The sequence below is a fragment of the Eucyclogobius newberryi genome, unplaced genomic scaffold (genome assembly GCF_026437365.1).
Source record: "Eucyclogobius newberryi isolate DKJ021-1_F unplaced genomic scaffold, fEucNew1.0.hap1 SCAF_5, whole genome shotgun sequence".
Classification (NCBI taxonomy): Eukaryota; Metazoa; Chordata; class Actinopteri; order Gobiiformes; family Gobiidae; genus Eucyclogobius; species Eucyclogobius newberryi.
This window is the reverse complement of record NW_027316167.1, coordinates 25,225,680-25,247,276: the sequence shown is the minus strand read 5'-3', so window position 1 is coordinate 25,247,276 and position 21,597 is coordinate 25,225,680. Positions and strand designations below refer to the sequence as shown.

The following is a 21,597-nucleotide window of genomic DNA, read 5'->3' as shown; positions in this document are numbered from 1 at the left end:
TATAATTAGTAACAAATACCAAAAAGTGGACTGTTTGCAGTGTTTAAACGTGTATGTCGTGTTCTGAAAGCCTTGTATCTGTGCGGAACTTGAACATCTTCCTCCATAGAAATGGACACATTTGAAGAATTGTTTATTATTATTATTTTTATTATTTGGTACTTTGCAAGTTTATGTAATTATGTTAATTTTGTCATTGGTATGTTGTCTTAATGTATCAAAGAATATGTAATTTGCATATTGCTCAGACTTTTATTTATCATTCTTTCTTGCTCAACTTTTCTCAATCGAGCTCATGTGAAATATCTCTTAATGATTTACATTATTGTTAAATCACATTCCATTTCCATTTGTGTCATAAATATTAAACAGTATTTGATATTAAACAGTATTTTGAAAATGCACAGTATTTGTGATTAGAACTATTTGTCAAAATGTACACAAAATATATTAAAAATGCATGACAATGGGTCATACATTTTACAAAACAAAATATTTAGTATACCTTTTGTTTTTGCTTATTTCAATTCATTTTTCTTTTCACGCTAGTACGACATCGGTTGTATAAACATCGAAATATGGCAAAAAGACCAAAGAAAGTTGAAAAACAAACTGCAGCTAAGAAGAAGACTACATCGACAGAGTAGTAGGAATACCAGGGCATTTTGTAAGATTCTGTTCTGAGGTGACCTGCTCCTTTGTGTCTCATGACAAACTCTATCCAGAAGATGGCGCTGTCCAGGGGCTTCAGTGGCTGGTCTCTGTGCAGTCTGGACAGCCTTTGCATGTTATTCCTGTAAGACGGCTCATGCAAAACTTCTTGAAGGCTTTCAAAAAACATATTCCTATTCATTGTGAAAATGTCCATTATCTTTCCTGCTCGTCTTTCCTCAATTCTGAATAGATTATCGGGCTGATCAAAAACTAAAGGTAGCCCTAAAATTGGAACTCCATGATAGATTGCCTCCTGGAGACCATTTGTCCCTCCATGGGCTACAAAAACTTTAGTCTTTGGGTGTCCCAGGATGTCGTTCTGAGGCATCCATTCAACCAGTAACGTGTTGTTTCCCAGGGTAGATGGCTTTTCCCCTGTGTACCGCCAGATCACTTTCTGTGGTAATTTGGCAAAGGCTGCTGCAATCTCCTCTGTAAGGTCACGTGGTAGAGAGCCAATCAAAGTCCCAAGTGACATTATTATAACTCCATGTTCTCCAGAGCTCTGAACAAAGTCCTCTAGGTGCGGAGGCAGAGGTTTAGCAGGTTTACACTGGAACCCTCCCATATAGACCACATTAGGCATTGTAGGACGTGGAAACTCAAACACAAAGTCCACTCTCATTAACCAGATGTCAGCACTGACGAACATGGACAAAAAGTCTTTATCTGGGCCTAAATACTTTTCAATTACACCTTGATATGGTGCAGCCACACAATACGACATTTGAAGGTATGTCATTATATACGCAAAAACATTAATCACTCGTTGGAAAAAGCTCATTTTGTCAGAGAACAAAGTCCCAGTCATTGGTATGTAGGACAGAGGAGAAGGTGCGAATGATAAATGAGCTTCACCCAAAGTGGCCCATCTGATATTATAGACAAGAGGCAAACCCAGATAATGGGCCATGATAACTCCTATTGGAATGACAGGGTCGGTCATAATGAGGTCAAATTTTGAATCACGAATGAACTTCATTTTAATTTCATCTTCCATAAGACCTTGTATCATTTGACTGCATGTTTTATGTATTACTACTGCTTTTTGTGTTTGCTCAATTTCTAGATTGAAACGCATCCAGGCAGATTGTCCCTGCCTCTGGATTTTCAACAGGTCAGCCACAAAATTAGATATGAGATTTTCATCAAACCCAGAGGGCCAGTCCACCGTGAGTGAAGAGTACAACGGAGAGTTCTCCTTGATGTACCAACTGTCATTTGAGCGAACGACCGTAATCTCATGGCCTCTTGAATGCAGTTCTTCAATGACAATCTTCATGTTCACCCAATGGCTCCCGTCCACTGGAAATACCAGCACCTTTCCACCATGAACAGCACATGGAAGAAGCAGGCAGAGGGTCACGTACACACCAGCCCAAAGCATCCTCCAAGGTCAGTGTGAGCTGAAGAAAGAGAAAAAAACATGCATTTGATTTTAAAAAAAAACAAAGTTTAACTATTCGAATGGCCTACTCTTAATATATTGTGAGTCGGGACAAAACATTTTGCAGAGAGATAAATTCTCACTTTTGTCGGTTCACAAACTGAGGAGAGTCCATGTTCGCCTTCTCTCACTGGTAAGTTTGAATTAAATACACTTGCGGACAGTGTTTGGAAGTAACCGAATACAGGTACCAAAATACATATTCAGAATACTAATATTCCGGTGCAGTTACTCTTTATTTTTGTGGTATTCAGAATATAGTTACTTTTATCATCTGATGAATACATTGTGGTATTTGATTAGGGGTGTACAGAAATATTGAAATATTGATTCATCCCGATACTTAATTTGGTGATACATTATCAATATTTTCAGCTGCTGTATCGAGTCATTTTTTGTATAATTTCCCTAATTATTTTGTGACCGCACCACAATTTTGTTGCTTCTTTAAAGAAAGGAAACTTATTTATGCAAACCATTTGACATTTTGACTGTTTGGATGATCAAAATGGGTGCATTTCATTTTTAGTTTGTGCAGGTCGTGGTTTAACAAAGGAAAATTATGTTTATTATTATCATTTTTTTAAAATAGTGATATATTGTTGTGTATCATTAGAAACATATCAATTATCGCATGTATCACAAAATCGTGATATTATCGTATAATGAGCCGTGTATTGCATTGAATCGTGAGAGACCCTGTTATTCCCAGCCCTATACAGTGTTTGATTATGTAGGCTTTGAACTGCACTGAGTTAGATAGATTTTTTTTTCCTATTAGAGAACTGATTCACACCAAATGAAAACAGTTTGTGCGACTTACTTTCCACATTTATTTTATTTTAATTTTAGGCCCAGACTTTAATGGAAATGATTATTTGATAATTGAGGTCTAAAATGACCTCTAGAGGACGACCAGACTTCACAGAATATGTGCAATTTTAAAACAGCTTTGTTCAAATCCCAAATGAATAGGGCTGGATGTAATGACATCATCACTTAACATTCCCATAAGTTTGGAAGTCGAAGGATAAAGTGCATTCCTAAATGAACCAAAACAATCGTGGCGACAGACAGATGCAGACTGCTACTGCTGTTTTTTTTAATTGAAAATTAAAGAGCAGAGGGATCCGCTTTGTGCCTTGGAGCTCTTGGCCTGGTTGTGTTTAATGGCAGTTTGTTTCATGGCTCCAGGACATGGTCAAAGGCAGGGTCAAGGGCAGGGTCCAGGACATGGTCAAAGACAGGGTCAAGGGCAGGGTCAAGGGCCGGGTCCAGAGCAGGGTCCAGGACATGGGTCCACTACATGAGCACAGCATGACATTACTCAAACATGATAAAGTTTTTCTTATAAATAAAGAAATAAACATCTAAATTGTAGAAATATTCTTTTTAATCTTAAAAGCCAATCTTAGCAATTCACTCAGAAAACTATTTCCAGTATATTGTCAGCATTAATGTCACATTTTAACATCTCTTTATGCTCAGACTGTATGCAGTTCTGCTCCGCTGCAGAAGCCGCAGGATTTCCAAATAATTAAAAGTAGCGTGTTTAGGCATGGCGGCTGCAGCTTTCCACAAGCTTCTTCATTCACCTTATTCCTAGTCTTGTCTTCACTTCACATCTGATGACAAACACACCTGTCACCTCTGAATGGTGCAATCAATGATTTGTGAATTTAGAAAAGGCTTCAGTCACGTTTTGACATTTTTGGATTGACAATGTATTTTCTATTTTCTTAACAATAAATTTCACATTATTCTTTTTTTTTCTCCTCTTGCATTAGTATTTTCAGTCATTTTTAGCTTAGAAACAAGACATTATCCAGCACATTAAAGACGCACATGTAAAGAAAACAGGTCAAATCCCTGAAATCAGATGCAGAATATAAAATTAAGAAGCAGAGAAATGTCATTTGAAAAGCACAGTGTAAATAACCTCTGTCACAGCATAACTTACCTTTTAAACTAAACCTTTCTTCCTTTCTTTTACCTGGTTTTGTGAATTGCTTGCCAAATCCTCCGCACAAAGGGCTGCAACAAACATTGTCTTCTAACTTCCAACTGGATTTTGATGTTGGTGCAGTTGATAAGAAAGGGCAAAGAGCACAAAGGCGAAACCTTATATGTGTGTGTAAAAGTCATACTCCTACAGTACTTGTAATACATTATCTACTATGTGTATTTTGACCCTTCATTCATTTCTAAATACAACATGAAGGTCAGATATTATGTCAGACTCAGTACCACCTCAGCTTTTGCACCCAACTACACATGAAACCTATCTATTTCATTATTCATATCCCAGTCTGTATCTTAATTTGATTCAAAGTACATTTTAATATTTTAGTTAAACAGTTAGATATACATTATATTTTTTCACTGCATTTTTGTTTTGGTTTCTACTGTTCTTGTACTTTGCGTTGCATCATTCAAATTTCCCATTGCAGGACAAAAAAAGGTTCTTTGACTCATCTTATCTCCATGGAGGCCAAGGCCAAATTTCAAAGTTCCAGGAAAAGCAATGAAATATCCATGAGAAAAGCCCTTCAACAGAAAGGTTAAATGGTGCACCTTTAAATGTGTGTGCGCTTTTTAAAAGGTTCTTTTGGACTCTTGCATTAAGCTGCTAATGTTTTGTCATGAGTACTGTTTTACGTGATGGTAATGACATGTTTCAGTTTCTGGCTATAATGGGCAGCAAACTAACACAATTTTGGGTGTAATTCAAATTTTTAAAAAAATGGTGTACTCAGTTTGTAACGGAAATGAAGGAATTAGAAAAAAAAGGAATTTGGCAAATTCAGCCTTGATGGTAAGAACATGTAATAAAGACTCTCAGTGATTTTGGAGTATAAACCATGAAATATGTTGAAATATGATTTCTGTTCATTACAATATTTGTATATCATCTTCCAAGAGTCTGATCTCGTCAGCTCACGGTAACGAAGCAAGTCAGGGCCTCGTTAGTACTTGGATGAGACACTGCTGGAAAACCAGGTGCCACAGTGGGGCGCTAGAGGAAATATCGTAGTGTGTGTCCTTAGGCAAGACACACAAACTGCCCAGTAAAGCGTTTGAGTGCCTTGAAGGTGGAAAAGCGCTGTATAAATACACTGTAATAATATGAACAATACAGACTGACCCACAAAATTAAAAACCTCAAATAGATAAGATAACCTTTATTTGTTCCACAATGAAGAAATTCCAGTGTTGCAACACAGGTTTGATCGATTAGGAACAGAAGAATACTCATAAAAACATTTTTTTCAAATAAATTTGATTAAAAAATAGAATTAACGGATTCAAACAAAAATACAATTTATTCTCCAAATAAAAATGAAAGTATACAAATATAATCCAAATGAGTCCAAAAGAATACATTTTCCAACTTAAAAAATAATTTAGTAATTACTAAAATAGTGCTGATACGGGTGAATTTGATATTTACTAATTAATCTTGTTTGGTTTTGTTGTTGTACAGTGCATAAAATAAACATCTAATCAACATGACGGTGGTGGAAAGAACAAGTGCCAATATTGCTGCTAGGAAACAAGCCACATCTGCAGAGTAATATGAACACCATGGCATTCTGTAGGACTCAGATCTCAAATGAGCTGCTCCTTTGTGTCTCATGACAAACTCTATCCAGAAGATGGCGCTGTTCAGTGGCTGTATGGGCTGGTCTCTGTGCAGTCTGGACAGCCTCTGCATATTCTCCCTGTAGGATTGGTCAGACAAGACTTCCTGGACATCACTGAGGAAGCTGTCTTTATTCACTGCAGACAGAGTAAGTATTTTAGCCCCTCCCCTCGCTTTGAGGCGCAGTAAGTTGTCATATTGGTCAAAGAACACGGGCACACCCACTACAGGGACTCCGTGGTAAATAGCTTCTTGAAGTCCATTGGTTCCCCCGTGAGCCACAAACAGTCTGGTTTTGGGGTGTCCGAGGAGGTCGTTCTGAGGCATCCAGTCCACAAGTAACGTGTTGTTTCCCAAAGAGGCCGGTCTGTGGCCTTTGTGTTTCCAGATGACTTTCTGTGGCAATTTAGCAAAAGCCGCTGCAAAGTCTTCTGTCAGGTCCTGAGGAAGTTCATTCACAAACGTCCCCATAGACATGAGGATAACTCCATGTTCTCCAGAGCTCTGAACAAAGTCCTCTAGGTGCGGAGGCAGAGGTTTAGCAGGTTTACACTGGAACCCTCCCATATAGACCACATTAGGCATTGTAGGACGTGGAAACTCAAACACAAAGTCCACTCTCATTAACCAGATGTCTGCATCAAGAACTAGATTGTTAAAGTTGATGCTTGGCCCGAAATATTTTTCACACAGTGGCTGGTATGTTTGCATTACAACAAGAGAGTACTGTGTTTGTGTGATAACATGTAAAATCATGTTTTTGACTCTCTGCAAAAAGCTCATCTTGTCAGAATGCCCAGTTCCTGTGATGGGAATATAAGAGATGGGAGAAGGAGCCAAAGCTAAATGTGCATCTCCTGTAATAAGCCAGCGAACGTTGTAGACCAATGGAAGATTCAGATATTTGGCTAAAATGACACCCCCTCCCCAGCAAGGGTCCGTCAACATGAGGTCAAACTTGGTGGCCGTCATGGTGTGAATGAGCTCTTCATTATCAAGGATTGTTGACACAAATTCACACACATTTTTGTGGAATTCAGTGAATGTGCTGAACATTCCTATTGTTGAGTGAAGAAAACTCATCAACGGAAGAGCACCTCGTTCATAATTCATAATATCTTTAATGAGATTCGTAATGAACTCTTTGGTATTGATTCCTCCTTCCACTGGAACTGTAATAGTTTTGTAATAAGGCGAGCTCTCTTTGACGTACCAACTTTGACTGGAGCGTATAATAGTGACATTGTGGCCTCTAGAGTGCAGTGCCTTTATTATGATCTCCATGTTTATCCAATGACTTCCCTCGACTGGAAATACCAAGATATTACCTCCATCACAACCTCCGAGTCTGGAGAGAAGAAAGAGCAGCGTGGCACTGCAAAAATAAGACGACCTCATCTGCAAATCAAACAGAATAAATAATGTGTTGATTTATCATATATAATCCCTGTAATTGTGTTAATATTTAGTGTATTCTCTATAGGCTCATAGATGATATGATTTAGAGCTCTGCGAACACATTTAATGGTGTAGTGTATATTTTCTATGTAAATGTTTAAGTTATAGCAGAAATGGGAGTTACATAAACACAACATAAGACTAGGAAATATATGGGTTTCAGAATAATGCAAATCTAGGACTACTATTACTATTTTTATATTTTTTATGGGAAAATATCCTCAAAACTTCACTTATAAACAGGAAGAGGAAACCCACAAATAAGCCTTTTGAGTAGACACATTTATGGGTTTCAGCTTCCTATTTTAGGTGATACTTTAGGGACGTTTGCCAACAAAATATGTAATATTTAGTTTTTTTAAATTGACAAGTGAGATGCTGGATTTTCATCTCTCTGAAATCCATGAATATAGTCTGCATTATTATTGAGAACAACTTCCCCCTTGGTAGTTTAACCTATGAACAGAGATGGGTATTGTATTTCTTGGAGTAACATTATACTTTTACTTCTATTTGAGTGAGTTTTTTTTTTTTTTTTTCCCTTCTTCTTTTTCAAGTAACTTGAGTAAAAGTATTGGTTTCTCTTCCCACTGTGAGTTAATCTACAAGTGACAAAAGCTTTGTGTGGACAATATGAAATTATTCGAACGATTGAACATATTTTGTGCTTATTTTAATTCATTCAAAATAACTTCAAATTATATAAATCAGTTGTTACGTCAAGACAGTTACTTTTATTTGAGAAATAGTTTTCTCAAATAATGTTCTTGGACCACTACGCTGCACTTAAACTCGAGTAATGTTATTTTGAAGTAACTTTACTCTTACTTGAGTATATTGAGTAGCACTCTTGCTTCCTTGCGGCACAAATCAAAACATTTCACCTTCAAAACGGGAACATTTCGCCTAAATTCCCAGACCCTGCCTGTACCGCGCACACTTCCCGGGCGGAGACCATCTGCTCCGTCCGGCCTCAACATGCCTTGCACGTTGTAAAAAAAAATAAAAGTATGTTTACTTACAGTTGTTTCGTCAGAGCAGAAGGAAAGCGGTCCAAGTGCGTGACAGAGGCACAAAAGCACACTCCAAACAATGGGTCTGAATGCTGTACGTTCCTCAGTCGTATTTCCGAACTCTTCTAGTTCACTGCGGTAAAGTTAGTCTCACGTTGGACGTTGGACATTCGCCTCCGTAACTACAGTGGCGTCTTCCTGAGTGTGCCCCGCCTGCGGTCGCACGGTGCGGGGAGCTGCGCTCTCCAGTGCCGCTTGGTACACCAGTTAGAGACCGTCTCTAAGTTACGATCGCAGAGGCAAGCGTTTGTTTAAGAATATGTTATTTATTCATAAAAAAAGCTTAACATTATTAAGTGTAAAGCGTAGTCATTTTGGTTTCTCTTTCTTCAACCCCTTATATAATTTTAATTAATAATCTTCAAAAATGAAGGTAGCTTCAGTCAGGTGACCTAGAAAGTCAAATCTCAATTATTATAGTAGTTTTAGTCTCAGGTGTCATGCAAATCTTTTGTTTTTAAATTTAACCCTGAATAGATTTTAGGGATTATTGTTCTTCATATATAGAGGACTTTTTAAATAACTTCTTAATCGGGTGACCTAGAAAGTCAAATCCAAGACTTTCTAGGCTACCTGACCCATGATTTTTGAAGATAAGATTCATAAACAACCTATAAAGGGTTCAAATGAAAAAGTAAAAGGTGATACCTGGGGACTAAATCTGCTATAATAACTTGGATTTGACTTTCTAGGCTACCTGACTTCTCTTCGATTTTTTAAGATACATATCCATAAATAACCTAAAAAGAGTTACATTTTGACCCCAAAAGGACTATGGCAACTAGGATTAATCATGCTTAATCTTTTTTTTATTTTATATACATATAAATAAGCTTGATATTTTTCAAGATAACATATTTTTTTAAACAAACGCATGCACCTGCAACAGTAATTTAGAGATGGTCCCTAATAATAGATCCATGCATGCGGAACTTGAGAGCGCAGCTCCCCGCACCGAGCGACTGCAGGCGGGGCACACTCATAGGAAGCCACCGCTGTAGTTACGGAGGCGAATGTCTAACGTCCAACGTGAAGCTAACGTCACTGCGGTTCAACAGGGTCAAAGGTAGAACAATTACCCCCCTGAATATGGAAGCGATTTGATTTGTTCCTTCATTTAGCACCGAAACAGAAACGCGTCCTCTGGCTCCGACCCTTCGCCTCTGGATGGTTGTGATTGGTGCGCGCGGTGTGAAGCCGATGCGCCTCTTCCCCGTAACCTGAACAGACCAGGGCGCAAGTCTCAAGTCTGACACCATCATAAATGTGACTGAGATGAACACTAAAATGAACAGAAAGATCTAAGAGTTGCCTAGTTTTCAATTTGTTAATCAATGTGTTCAGTTTGTTTTGCCATACATGGAAACGCGCGCATCACTCTAGGTTTCGCCAAATGTGTCCCCATTTCCAACAACACAGTAACCAGGCTACAGGTAAATGTGACACAAATAACAAACACAATTCTATAGTCAGTCACCACCTTGGCCGTGAATCTTATTTTAAGCTGGGCACGTCATTGTCCAACTTTTAAAACAAAAGCTGTTACAAGCGACCCAGAAAAACCATATATGGAATAAATGGATAAGTACACAAACCCACACAGCCTTTTATTTATTTTTTATTTTTTATTAGGCTGGGAGATGATCAGGGATGCTGTGGAGGAGGGGGTGTGCTCCTATCAGAAGAGGAGGAGGAGGAGGTGGAGGAGGAGGAGGAGGAGGAGGGGCAGACAAAGATGATGCTTGCCAGGGATTTACAATTGAAGAAGGCTCTGGGTGAAGCATCAGCATCACAAGGTGGCGAAAGGCGACTGCATGGAGGAATAGAGGAGCGCCGCAGCAGCCTCGCTACTGTCGTGGAGGTATCCCCCTGATGACAGCTTCGGGGAAGGTACAGTATGAACACACACACCATTTGTTCAGGCTGCTGTGATGTGCGCAGATGTTGGGCTGGTTCTGTTTGCAAGGTGAAAGAAGGGTATTCCTCGTTCCTCAGTTGATTGGATTCATTTCAAACGCTCTATTTTCATCTGATATTGTGCATGAGGCTGAGCGGGGAGGTGTTTCATTCAGACACCTCCCTCTGCATTTTACATAGAGCCATTTAGTCTTTATGTGAGATGCTTTAGCTCTCCCTGTGTGTGGTAAATCAGATTTTCCACCACAGACACTGCACGACTCAATAAAGTGTGTTTGTTTTCTTTTGTAGGACAATAAAGGTTGTGCCGCAGGAAACTGGTGCTTTCGTTGATATGATGCTGAGAGCTGGAGGAGCAGACACCTCCGGCACATGGCTGCTGCTGCTGCTGCTGCTACACCTGCTGCTCCTGTTCTCCTGTAACCACCTGTGCCACTCACTGCGTAAGTTTACGCTCGTCAAATCATTGAAGGGTAATGTGCATATCATTTAAGAGTCAGGGGATGTTCTGTAGGAGGACTAAAATGCAATAGTAGGCTCACGGCAGAGACATTTAAACAAGTTCTGCTGTCAATGTGCAAATCAGTCACTCGCAGTCTGCTAACAGTAAATAAACAAACTGATCAATGGTAGTCAATGTACTATTCAGTTAATTGGCAAGGTAAGTTTATTTGTAGAGCACATTTCAGACACAAGGCAATTCAAAGTGCTTCACACAACAGGAAACAAATGCATTCCAATCACAAAGAAACTACTGAAATCACTGTGTATTATGTTTATTTCTACCATTATTTGGCTGTATTATGTTAATCATCTTTTAGTTTCAATCCCAGGCTACTTATGTGTTTTGTCTTTTTCTGTTATTCAGTTTTCTATTTCTTGAAATATTACTTTGAAGGCAATAGAGATGATGAATTTGCTGATTAGCTGGTCACTGACTGATGGTGTTAGAGCCTTTGTCTGTATTGATCCACATAGTGGTGACAGCATGCATTTGTAAAACCCCTGTAGCTGGGCTTCAGCCACAATCTTTATCCATAAATTCAATTTATTACCGTTACGGCGAACGATTTACAGTGAGGGAAAAAGGATTTTATTACAATATAAAAAAAGGATCAATATTTTATGTTCTCTTTCAGCTCAGTTTATATCTGCTTTGCAGAGTTATAACACTCATATGGACAACTGTCTTCAACACATTTAGGATTGGCCAATTCCAAGATCAAAATCACTTCATAATGTTCTATTCAATGGAGAGCACATTTGAATGTATAATTTATATATTTAATAGCTTTGAGCATTAATAACATAATGTAAATGACAATGTTTTGTAACGTGTTTGACAAATCACTGCAGTGATCTTTTTGAAAACCACTGCCTGTTCCCTATGTCTCATATGTCTAAAATCAGAACCTGAATGTCATATCCTGTGATGAAATTGTCCTTTAATCTTTTCAGGGGTTCCAAACCTCTCTTCTTATGCAAAAGCAGAAGACAAGCTTTTTAAATATCTTTTTGGAAACTACCAGAAATGGGTCCGTCCCATTGAGTACCTCAACCAGACGATTAGTGTGAAGTTTGGACTGGCCATCTCTCAGCTGGTTGATGTGGTAAAAATCATCATTTTTATTAAAGTTATAATTATACTATACAAATAGAAAAATGAAATAGTAATAAATCACAATTATTGTTATCATTATTTTACTTGTATATACTTTTGGCTTTAGGATGAGAAAAACCAGCTTATGACAACCAATGTGTGGATGAAACAGGTATGTTCACTTCTACAGCTTTTCATACACTGTTTTGATCATATCTTGAGAAAAGAACATGGCAAATCAGACCATCTCAGTTCTGGCAATTTACAGAACTTGTTGGAACAATTTTCATCTCTTCTGGGGGCATCTCACTGACAGGTCTCATCTAGGTACATTGGGCCCTGTGCCCACGCACCTGCCGCCAGTCCCCATCTCCCGTATGTCTCCCTGTCGCCCTTATTCATCATCCTGGCTCTTGAGTGTCATCCATTTCATAAAAGACGCCCACAGACCATGCTTTGCCATTCGGGTCAGTTACCAGCTTTCACATTGATTGATTTTGATTGACATTTTACATCGCGGGGCATCAGATACGGATGTCACTTGCTGGATGAAAACAATAGGATGCTTTTTGTGTTTAAATTGTCCGTCCTCTTCACTCTGTACATCCGTGTTCCTTCATTCATTTGTGTGTCCTCCTATTTTGTTTCTCCCGAAGGAATGGACGGATATGAAACTGAGGTGGAATCCAGAAGACTATTTAGGAATCACAACCATCCGAGTTCCCTCTGACAGAATATGGCTCCCAGACGTTGTCCTGTATGATAAGTATGTTTGTCGCATCTTATTGCAGATACTTACCACCTACAATCCCTTTTTTTAAACATATTTTGTATTCAAACACAAATAGAACACATTGAGCACACATAGAACAAATAAAGAGTAGAAGGCCAAATGAAAAAAACTAGAGCATCAGAAAACACAATAGTTTTAGTCCCTCAAGTCCCATCTGTAACAGTGTCCGTTAAATTTGTCCACGTTCAAGTTCAGTGTAAAAGTCAGTTTTTCCATTTTGTGACTGTCCAACGTTATCTCAGTCCAGTCCTTCATAGTCGGCTCTGTCCCCGTCGTCCATTTTCTTAATTTTGCCTTTTTCGCAGCAGGCAAAAGTGCATTCCACAAGTATCTATTAATCCGCGCTACATCCGAGCGAGGTACATTGTTTTAAAGTCAGTGTCTCGTTGATCTCAGTCCAGTATTTGTGAATAACAGGGCAGTCCCAAAACACACTGTAATAATGAGCCGCTTGACAGTCACCGTTTCTCCAGCAGGTCCTTGTGAATAGTGAGCACTTTGAAATGGTGTTATAAAGAAACTAGATACATTTTTCCTTTAGAATTCCTTCCAAACGTGTGACTTTGTGGTCCTCCATTGAGATGTGCATACATTTTCCCATTCTTCGTCTGTCAAAACAAAAGTACCGTCTCTTTCACATTTATTTTCAATGTAATTCGTAGAGTGGCTGCCCAAATTGTTAATACATAATTTAGATAATGTTCCCCTTCATAAGCTTTAATACAAAATTCAGTCAATTGTTATGGTGGTCGTTGCTTAGTTTAATTTCTTTACTAAATGTACATTACAAGTAATTGGTTCATATTGTTCCGTCTGCATTGCCGCTGTAAGGAACAGTGCTGGGTCTGTTGAGCATACATTAGCCACTCGAAAGCATAATTTGTCTCATATTTCAAACCTACAGTTCAGATGGGCGCTTTGAAGTCACTGTAACCAAAGCTGTCGTGAAATATGACGGGACCATAACGTGGACGCCTCCAGCTAATTACAAGTCTGCCTGCACTATCGACGTCACGTTCTTCCCCTTCGACCTCCAGAATTGTTCGATGAAGTTTGGCTCGTGGACTTATGATGGCTTACAAGTCAGTATCTATCTGCAGTGTATTATTGTATTTCGGAATTAAAGAAGCTACCGTATTTTCCTCACTATAAGGCGCACTGTTAATGAATTGTCTATTTTTTATAATTTTTCTTAAATAATGCGCATTAAGCGGGGAAAAAAAGTGCACCGCACAAAATCACTTCGAGGGCAGTAAGCACAACCAGAATTAATCCATATACCGTATTTTCCAGACTATAAGTCGCACCAACCAAAAAATGGATAATAGAGAAGAAAAAAACATATAAGATGCACTTAGTATGAAATACGGTTGCAGGTGTGAAAATAACAAATAATATCACATATAAGTCGCTCGGGAGGATAAATATAAGTATATAAGTAGAAATATAAGTCTCACCCCGGCCAAAACTATGAAAAAAGTATAAAAAATACGGTATACGGTGCATTGTAATTTTTTGAGAAAATGAAAGGCTTTTATATGTGCCTGATAGTGCGGAAAATATGGTACTTGGATTAGTGGGAAAACCTCTTCACTCCGCAATTTTCTTTTTTGTCTTTTTGTCCTACAGGTTGACATAATTTTGGAGGACTTCCATGTGGACAAGCAGGACTATTTTGACAACGGTGAATGGGAGATTGTCAAAGCCACCGGCAGTCGTGGTCTACGCAGAGACGGCAGCCTTTCCTACCCCACCATCACCTACTTCTTCATCATCCGTCGGCTGCCTCTTTTCTACACCCTGTTCCTCATCATCCCTTGCATCGGACTGTCTTTCCTCACCATCCTTGTCTTCTACCTGCCCTCCAACGGCGGTGAGAAGATCTCGCTCTGCACTTCGGTCCTGGTCTCCCTCACCGTCTTCCTCCTGGTCATCGAAGAGATCATACCCTCCTCGTCCAAGGCCATCCCGCTCATCGGGGAGTACTTGGTGTTCACCATGATTTTCGTCACGCTTTCGATCGTCATCACCGTATTCGCCATAAACATACACCATCGCTCCTCGTCCACGCATCATGGCATGGCGCCGTGGGTCAGAAAGATATTCCTGCATCGACTGCCTAAAGTGTTGTGCATGCGCAGCCACGTGGACCGCTACGCCACCAGCGGAGTAGCCGGGACTATTGGGACTCTAGGGCTGCAGGGGTTATCGCCGGAGCTCACGCCGCTCCTCGACAAAAAACACAACCTACAAGCGGCGCTCGAGTCCATTCGCTACATATCCATGCACGTAGTGAAGGAGAATGAAGTCAGAGAGGTAATTGTACATATGTATAACTAGTGGTTGGTGATATTGAAATTAAGATCTGAATATTTATTTGCATTATCTTGATAACGATGTTCAGCTATTTCAATAATGCACTAGGAATGTGCTAATGCCTTGGTTGATGTTCAAGTCTTGCATAAAACATAATTAGAAAAGGATTACAGGGATATTACAAAAGGAAATAAATATCACTTTACACTGGTGTTGTCATTATACTACAACTTAATTTTTATACTACAGAATAGGCTCAATACTCAACGGCACTTTAACACAACAGCGATAATAAAAAAATATATATATTGTATTTTATTTTGTGTCATTAAGGACTCAAAATTTATATTTTCCAGTACCAAAACTTACTTTAATTAGTACATTGTTTGTACTATTTGATATTTTGGACAAGCCTTCTTTACACCCTTGTTTTGGGAGATTACAATAGATGTTTCTGTCTCTCTTTTAGGTCATTTGTAATAGTTTTATTCTAGTCAATACATTTCTTATCTTATAATTTCCCATACGTTGAACCTCTTATTTCATTAGAGTAATTATTAGTCTAATATCTCACTATACTACATCAAAATATGCCTCTCGTCTCGACAAAAGAATGCAGTCATCTGAAATACACACACACACACACACAATTGGCCAGCACCAGTCCCCGTTTGTACTGTTTTTCTGTTTACACTGGATAAGGAAATTGTCACTGATTAAACTTGGCTGGCGTGCGGCCAATTATAAGCTGGCACAGTCAAAACATTTTAAGGTTAAAACCCGGAATTTGATCTAATCGTAGAAACAATTTACTAGAAAATCTCTCATGTGACGGATTAGTGCATTGTCGTTGACTGCTTTGGACCTCGATCAAACTCCAGACAGGGCGATATGTTCTGAACGTCACGAGCGTGTTTCTGTATTTAAAGAGGCATTTTTCTTCGCAGGTGGTACAGGACTGGAAGTACGTTGCCCAAGTGTTGGACCGAATGTTTCTCTGGGCCTTCCTCTTGGTGTCCGTGCTCGGGTCGGCCCTGCTCTTCATCCCCGTCATCTACAAATGGGCCAGCATTGTCGTTCCAGATTACAGTGGAAGTACTCTCTAAGAACAAAACAACACGGACCTCATATAGAACATACAAAGCACATTCCTGATTGTGGAGGAGGCCGATTGAGGATGCAGAAGTTGTGGCCTGTTTAGGGGAGTTAAGTCTACACTGTCTTATAAACGGAGAAACATATTATATATTACAATAAAATATCTGGATTATGTGTGCGATTCAATGCTGAGATTTTACACTCTACATGCTGTAACTGTATAGATTTTATCCGTCCAACCTACTTGGGTCTGGCCTGACATTTTTAACAAAGTGTTCTTGTTCCCGGATAAGAAAGACGACTTAAGAACCTTATCTTCTTACACAACATTCCGGTATTATATGCAACTGTGAAGTGCTCTTTTCTCACCAGTTACAGATGAACGCCTGCTTCTACTTCAATGTAAGAAGGTTAGTGCTCAGTAAATGTTCATAATTTGCGCAGTATATAACGTATTCATGTGATGTGTCGTCGTTTTAGGTAAAAGATGGGGCGCGTGCTGTGGAATTCTAAAGAAAATGTACTGTTTTTAATGTGTGCGTCTTTGTTGTGGGGCACGTATGACTGCGGCAACGTTCTCATCGTTCCTCTGGAGGGGAGTCATTGGATCAACATGGACATCATGATCAGAGCTCTTCACTCTCACGGACACACAGTCACAGTCGTACGGACCGCACAAAGCTGGTACATCCCGGACGACTCTCCGTATTTCGCCACAGTCACGGTTCATGTCGAAGAGTTCTTCAATCACAAGTTTATCAATCCAATACTGGAAAAAGTCATTGCTTTAGAGAGAGGGGGGGGCTCTTTTGTGACCTTTGCGAGTCTACAACTGGAGATGTTTACGGCAATGTACGACATCCACGGGCTCATCTGCAAAATGGCAAAAAGCATGTTCACGGATAAAGATCTGATGAAGCGTCTGAATGAGAGTAGATACGACCTGGTGCTCACTGACCCGGCGTGGGGGGCTGGAATCATGCTCGCCCACTATCTTAAATTACCCCTGGTCTATAATGTACGCTGGGTAACAAGTGGAGAGGGGCATTTGGCCTCTGCACCGTCACCTTTGTCTTATATTCCCATGACTGGTTCAGGATTGACTGACAACATGAATTTTGCAGAGCGGCTGAAAAATGTCTTGTTTTATATACTATGGCAAGTGCAAGACACGTTCTTAATCGACCCACAATATCAAGCCGTGTGCACAGAGTTCTTTGGGCCTAAAGTTAGATACAGACACTTATTACAGGGGGCAGACATCTGGTTAATGAGAGTGGACTTTGTGTTTGAGTTTCCACGTCCTACAATGCCTAATGTGGTCTATATGGGAGGGTTCCAGTGTAAACCTGCTAAACCTCTGCCTCCGCACCTAGAGGACTTTGCTCAGAGCTCTGGAGAACATGGAGTTATCCTCATGTCTATGGGGACGTTTGTGAATGAACTTCCTCAGGACCTGACAGAAGACTTTGCAGCGGCTTTTGCTAAATTGCCACAGAAAGTCATCTGGAAACACAAAGGTCACAGACCGGCCTCTTTGGGAAACAACACGTTACTTGTGGACTGGATGCCTCAGAACGACCTCCTCGGACACTCCAAAACCAGACTGTTTGTGGCTCACGGGGGAACCAATGGACTTCAAGAAGCTATTTACCACGGAGTCCCTGTAGTGGGTGTGCCCGTGTTCTTTGACCAATATGACAACTTACTGCGCCTCAAAGCGAGGGGAGGGGCTAAAATACTTACTCTGTCTGCAGTGAATAAAGACAGCTTCCTCAGTGATGTCCAGGAAGTCTTGTCTGACCAATCCTACAGGGAGAATATGCAGAGGCTGTCCAGACTGCACAGAGACCAGCCCATACAGCCACTGAACAGCGCCATCTTCTGGATAGAGTTTGTCATGAGACACAAAGGAGCAGCTCATTTGAGATCTGAGTCCTACAGAATGCCATGGTGTTCATATTACTCTGCAGATGTGGTTATTTTTGTTTTGTCAGCAATTCTGGCTATTTTATCTCTTCCCGTATTATTTTATAAATGTGCCCGTGCAGAGAAAAAGCAGGTGAAATTAAAACCTCAATAGAGTTTGTAATGATTAACCGTACATGTTCTTTGCTCTCCCTAGCAGTAGTCTTTAGATTGCCACAATATTATAAAACATGCTTGTGCAATAAGAAAAATCACCTGAGTATGGGCAAGAAACTACATGTTTACAGAGATTTTGTCACAATCCAAAAAAAGACTTTCCAAATTCTATCCAATGGGAAGACTAAATTTTACTGTTTATTCCTAAGATTATTATGTTTTAGTGTATTAATTGTAGTGAAAAGTGAAATTGTAGTTAAAAAAACGTATCAATCTCAACAAAAAGTTTTACATTTCTGATCCAGACCAATAGTTTAGTGGTGAATATCCAGCAGCCTCGTCTATTTATAACCATGGTTACCTTTTGATTGAAATGTATTTGTTTAATTAATTGGTTTATTAATTCAAAGTTTATTTTTATTTATATATATATATATATATATAAGGCTTGCTGTAACCTACTTAAATCTCTGCTAAACCACACCCAAATTAATGAAACACATGTAGTCCTACTTCAAGCAATTTAATCATTTAAAAAAGAAAGCCTGAAAAGCACAATGTTGGAATGTATGATGTTAATGCTAAAACCTTAGAAAAAAGGCAATAAAGATATATATTTTTTATTATACCAGAAACTATGTAATAAAACGCAATCTTACTAAGTCTGTAATAAAACAACAGCATTTAAGCACATTTCTCTTCTTTACACTTTATGGTTCTTGCTTTTTCTTCGCGCTCACGGCGTATTGTGGTTCACTGGGGTTTCCATTCGAAGAACCTGTGGTTGAGAAGAACGGTATTTTGATCTTCAGTTAGTTTAGTTTAGTTAGATTAGAACAACTATAAGCAGCCGGGGTTTTCCTGTTGACGGGAAATAAGAGATTGTCTACATACTATATGTACAACACATTAGTACAAACAGAGAACAGAGAACTTCAAATCTGTTTAAAGTTGATAACAGTCCTACCTTCAGAGGGCAAGACTTCATCGTACGTAGGCTCAAGTTCTAAAACGTAACTGTAGAGGTCATGTCCACTCGGAGCATTTTGATATCTGAGAAATTCAAGAATATTGTTAGATTTAAGAAAATAAGGAAAGGATATTATATTTTGTGTCTTTTTTTACCCAGCATTTTCGTCATCAACAGAGAAATCATCTAGAAAGCAAAACTGGTTTAGACAAATGATATCGTTTACAAGTATATCTTTTTCCTCATTGTTTGTGATTCTCAAACCTCCTGCATCAGAAGCTTGTTCTTCTCTTTCTTCTCTTTCCGTGAGTTTCTGTTGTTGTTGTTGATGTTGTTGATGTTGTTGTTGATGTTGTTGATGTTGTTGGTTGTTGTTGTTGTTGTTGATGTCTATTATATTCCGATTGACCGTTAACAGTGTACTTAGTTTAGTATATAATAATTGTTCAAGATTACTGTATTATATTGCATTATACTGTACCTATTCTCCACTTTGCATAAAGGAATACACCCAGAAGCAAGATCACTGCTATTATGCGGAACACTGTGACCCCAAAAGGGTACGCTTCTAAAGACAATTGAAACAAAATTATTTTAAAGGAATAATGGAGGGTTTTTTGCGCCAAATCTGAGTCTCATTTCCTCGTGGCGTGGACCGCCGAGTAGTTCATTCACATGTCAATCATAGGATGCACCTACTGCTCACCTGCAGCCTCGTCGGCTCATCCCCAGGAGAGCAGCACGTTTCCCTGTGTCTAAGAGCATTGGTTTTATTATAATATAGTTCCCTCAGTGTACAGGACAAAATTAAAACAGAGAAATACAGTTCGAGCTGGCTCAGAAGAGACGGAAATCTATGGAGACAAGAGATGCGTTGCGATCCATGGCGCTAATAAAAAAACACACATGTAGCAACGAAGCTTTTGCGTGCATCCGCACTTCTGCTTGAGTTCTCAAATCGGCAAAAAATCCCCCATTATTCCTTTATGTCATTTCTTCCAGTTCTGTACAGTATGTGCAATTGTAGTTTTTCAGTCAAGTTCATGTGCTTTTAATTGTTCACTGTGTGTTTGATCTGGTGACATCAAATCGTGTCTTGTTAACTGTTCTTATTTAAAGGGGCACTTATGGAACATGTATACTATTTGATTTATTTTCCCTGGTAATGTTCCACAGTATGACATTAAGCTTATATTTAAGTACAGATGTTTTATTGCTCAAAAACACCTTGAAATACATCTGACCCGTAACCTGGACCTGGCCGTGTCACATGTGAGCGCGGTGACATGTTTAATGCTATAACATCTCAGCAGATACAAGCCTGTGCTCCACCAGAAGAGCTAAGCACCTTTAATTACACAACTTGGTATATGACGCATTATTCTATCCAATGGTGTTGATTTGCATTGTGTACTCGACTGACCTTTGACTTGAAGAACAAGTGCATTATTTCCAGAGAGCTCTTCTTCATCCTCCTTGAAGCACTGAGAAGGCCGGACCACACAGCTGAAGCGACCCGCATCTTTCTGCACAGCATCTTGTATGACAAATTTAGCCTGCATCTGCTTCACATCAAACCCCTGCACTTGGTAAACGGCCCTATCTCGCATCAGGTACGACTGGACAACGTCGCAGTCAAGATTTTGCAGAACATCTGGAAGAGAACACACAAATTCAACCTGCGCTCCCTGGTTGACCGAAGATGGACCGGACAGTGAGAGGTCAGCTGGATGAAAGTTTGCTGAAAGAGAGATGAAAATGTACAAAACAGATACAGTACATCAACTGACAAACCTTCTAAAATACAATCAAAAGACAATTGAAGAAGTAAATTATTTGACTCACCTATGACATTAATTCTGATTTTGTTCTTTCCTGTGGTGTTGACTTCAGAAGGCTCGTACTCAGTTTGGGAGTAGACGCAGCTGTATTCCCCACTATTTTCCGGAATAACCTTTTCTATTTTTAATATTGTGTAGTTTTCATCAAGTTTTTGCACTTGTTTTATCACTCCGACTCCATTGATGCAGACATACACCCAGCCCATTGTGTCTTTCTTCTGTCCGAAAGTGCTGCACACCACAAAGAGGTCGCTGTTCTCACTTAGCGTCTTCTGTGGAGCCAGAAGTTTAGCAGGGAAAATATCTGGAAAACAAACATCGATGTCAACAGACGTTTATAACACAAACAGCAACAGGAATTACCTTCACCTTACCTTTTGTTTGGCTTTTCACCTCATTCATCAAAATACCTGAAAAATAGACAGACGATTAGATATTGCATTTTATTTAGCCATTCCAGATTGATAAATACTTACACAATAGAAATGTGAATATATTCATTGTGCTGCATGAAACAAACAGACTATCTGCAGGTGAAAGATTATGTCTGAAGCAGACTGAAAGTGTGTGGGACACTATAAATAATGGTATATTTCTGACGTGTGTGTGACCTTCACTGATTGGCTAATACTAAGAAATGGA

At 39.3% G+C, this 21,597-nt stretch overlaps 1 protein-coding gene and 3 pseudogenes across 1 annotated transcript; 2 read left to right on the top strand and 2 right to left on the bottom strand.

The window, feature by feature from the left end:
* Positions 1-519: 519 nt before the first annotated feature.
* Positions 520-2,124, bottom strand: LOC140381309 (UDP-glucuronosyltransferase 2C1 pseudogene; annotated as a pseudogene).
* A 3,458-nt stretch (positions 2,125-5,582) lies between these two features.
* Positions 5,583-8,400, bottom strand: LOC140381721 (UDP-glucuronosyltransferase 2C1 pseudogene; annotated as a pseudogene).
* A 1,584-nt stretch (positions 8,401-9,984) lies between these two features.
* On the top strand, positions 9,985-16,090 carry chrna5 (cholinergic receptor, nicotinic, alpha 5). Its single transcript, XM_072465849.1, has 8 exons — positions 9,985-10,225; positions 10,544-10,695; positions 11,711-11,862; positions 11,980-12,024; positions 12,509-12,618; positions 13,550-13,727; positions 14,275-14,961; positions 15,909-16,090. Exons 2-8 carry the CDS (start codon positions 10,587-10,589, stop codon positions 16,065-16,067), a joined length of 1,440 nt encoding a protein of 479 aa, XP_072321950.1. The 5' UTR covers positions 9,985-10,225; positions 10,544-10,586; the 3' UTR covers positions 16,068-16,090.
* A 55-nt stretch (positions 16,091-16,145) lies between these two features.
* LOC140381720 (UDP-glucuronosyltransferase 2C1 pseudogene) lies at positions 16,146-18,291 on the top strand (annotated as a pseudogene).
* Positions 18,292-21,597: the final 3,306 nt, after the last annotated feature.